This window comes from Malurus melanocephalus, unplaced genomic scaffold, assembly GCF_030028575.1.
Source record: "Malurus melanocephalus ecotype Western Australia unplaced genomic scaffold, MMel_1.1 scaffold_1917, whole genome shotgun sequence".
Lineage (NCBI taxonomy): Eukaryota > Metazoa > Chordata > Aves > Passeriformes > Maluridae > Malurus > Malurus melanocephalus.
In genome coordinates, this window is record NW_026625149.1 from 6,234 (window position 1) to 7,593 (window position 1,360).

Consider the following 1,360-nt stretch of genomic DNA (forward strand, 5'->3'; position numbering starts at 1 on the left):
TACCCCAGAGATAACAGGGGATGTGGTGCGGCAGCACTGTCTAAGGTTTCTCCCCCAGGGACAAGAGTGTGGTGACAGTGGTGGCACTAGAAGCACCCATGCAAGAGTTCTACCCCAGAGATAACGGGGGATGCAGAGTGGTGGCACTGGTGACACTGGTGGCACTGGGAACACCCACGCAAGAGTTCTACCCTGGAGATAATGAGGGATGCAGTGTGGTGGCATTGGTGCCAACAGCAGCACTGTCTAAGGTTTCTCCCCCAGGGACAAGAGTGTGGTGGCAGCAGTGGCAGTGGTGGCACTGGGAACACCTGCACAAGAGTTCTACCCTGGAGTCAATGGGGGATGCAGTGTGGTGGCACTGGTGACACTGGTGACACTGGGAACATCCACACAACAGTTCTACCCTGGAGATAATGAGGGATGCAGTGTGGTAGCACTGATGACACTGGTGACACTGGGAACAATCACCCAGGGAATTGCATCCCCAGCCCGCGGTGCAGCACTGCAGGGATGGCCACACCCCCTGTGTGTCCCCAGCTGTCCCCAGCTGTCCCCTCACCTGGCAGATGAGGTAGATGCCCAGGAACACCTGTCCCGTGGACTGCAGCGAGCGGCTGCGCGGTTTCTGCCGGTACAGCTCCCCGGCGCCACTGGCCAGGATCAGGAACCCGCCGATGATGGCGATGGTGCGCGAGTACATCCTCACCTGCGGGGTCATTGTCATTGTCACCACCATCTGGGGCTGCCCAGCAGGGTCTGAGGGACTCTGGGAGGGTCTCACCTTCAGCCAGTCGCCGTAGTGGACGTGGCCACCGACGTGGGCGGCGTAGGTGGCCACCGCCAGCTGGAGGGCGGCCCCCAGGGCGAACCAGCGCCGCTTGACCCCGAAGGACATGAAGCTGGCGCAGAGCACGGCCACGCCCATGTCCACGTACAGGTATGGCACCGGGATGTCCGGCTTCCTGTGGGAATGGCAGCTCTGGCACCCCCAGACTCCCCAAATCATCCCTCGGGTTATTCATCAGCTCATCTGGGCCCACAGAACTCCAAACCCTCCTTCAGACCCCAAAAACTGACACGGTCTCCCCTCAGCCCCAGGCAGCCCCTCTGTGGTCTCCCTCAATCTCTAACTGTCCCAGCCCCCACTGAGGGTCCTTTTCACCCCATATTTAACCAGGAACCCCCTCAGCTGCCCCATAGTCCCGGCACCACAGTCACCTCCAGGCCCTCCCAGACGCCCAAAAACCACCCTCAGACCCTCACCCTGGGCCTCCCCGCGGTYCTTATGGCCTCACACCACCCTCASGACCCCCAGAGCTCTCCCCTGGACCCTCACGGACCCTCACCCCCACCCACC

The 1,360-nt window shown here is 61.6% G+C and overlaps 1 protein-coding gene across 1 annotated transcript; it reads right to left on the reverse strand.

The window, feature by feature from the left end:
* Nucleotides 1–246: 246 nt before the first annotated feature.
* Nucleotides 247–1,284, reverse strand: TMEM101 (transmembrane protein 101). The gene is made up of 3 exons (XM_057388423.1): nucleotides 785–1,284; nucleotides 472–709; nucleotides 247–311 (listed from the first exon to the last, which is right to left on the reverse strand). Exons 1-3 carry the CDS (start codon nucleotides 1,007–1,009, stop codon nucleotides 247–249), a joined length of 528 nt encoding a protein of 175 aa, XP_057244406.1. The 5' UTR covers nucleotides 1,010–1,284.
* Nucleotides 1,285–1,360: the final 76 nt, after the last annotated feature.

Coding starts and splice junctions, on each gene's coding strand:
- TMEM101 (XM_057388423.1), bottom strand. CDS start 1,009: ATGATTTGGGGAGTCTGGGGGTGCCAGAGCTGCCATTCCCACAGGAAG. Junction 710..784: donor ACTACGGCGACTGGCTGAAG/GTGAGACCCTCC, acceptor ATGACCCCGCAG/GTGAGGATGTACTCGCGCAC. Junction 312..471: donor CTGGGGATGCAATTCCCTGG/GTGATTGTTCCC, acceptor ACTCTTGTGCAG/GTGTTCCCAGTGCCACCACT.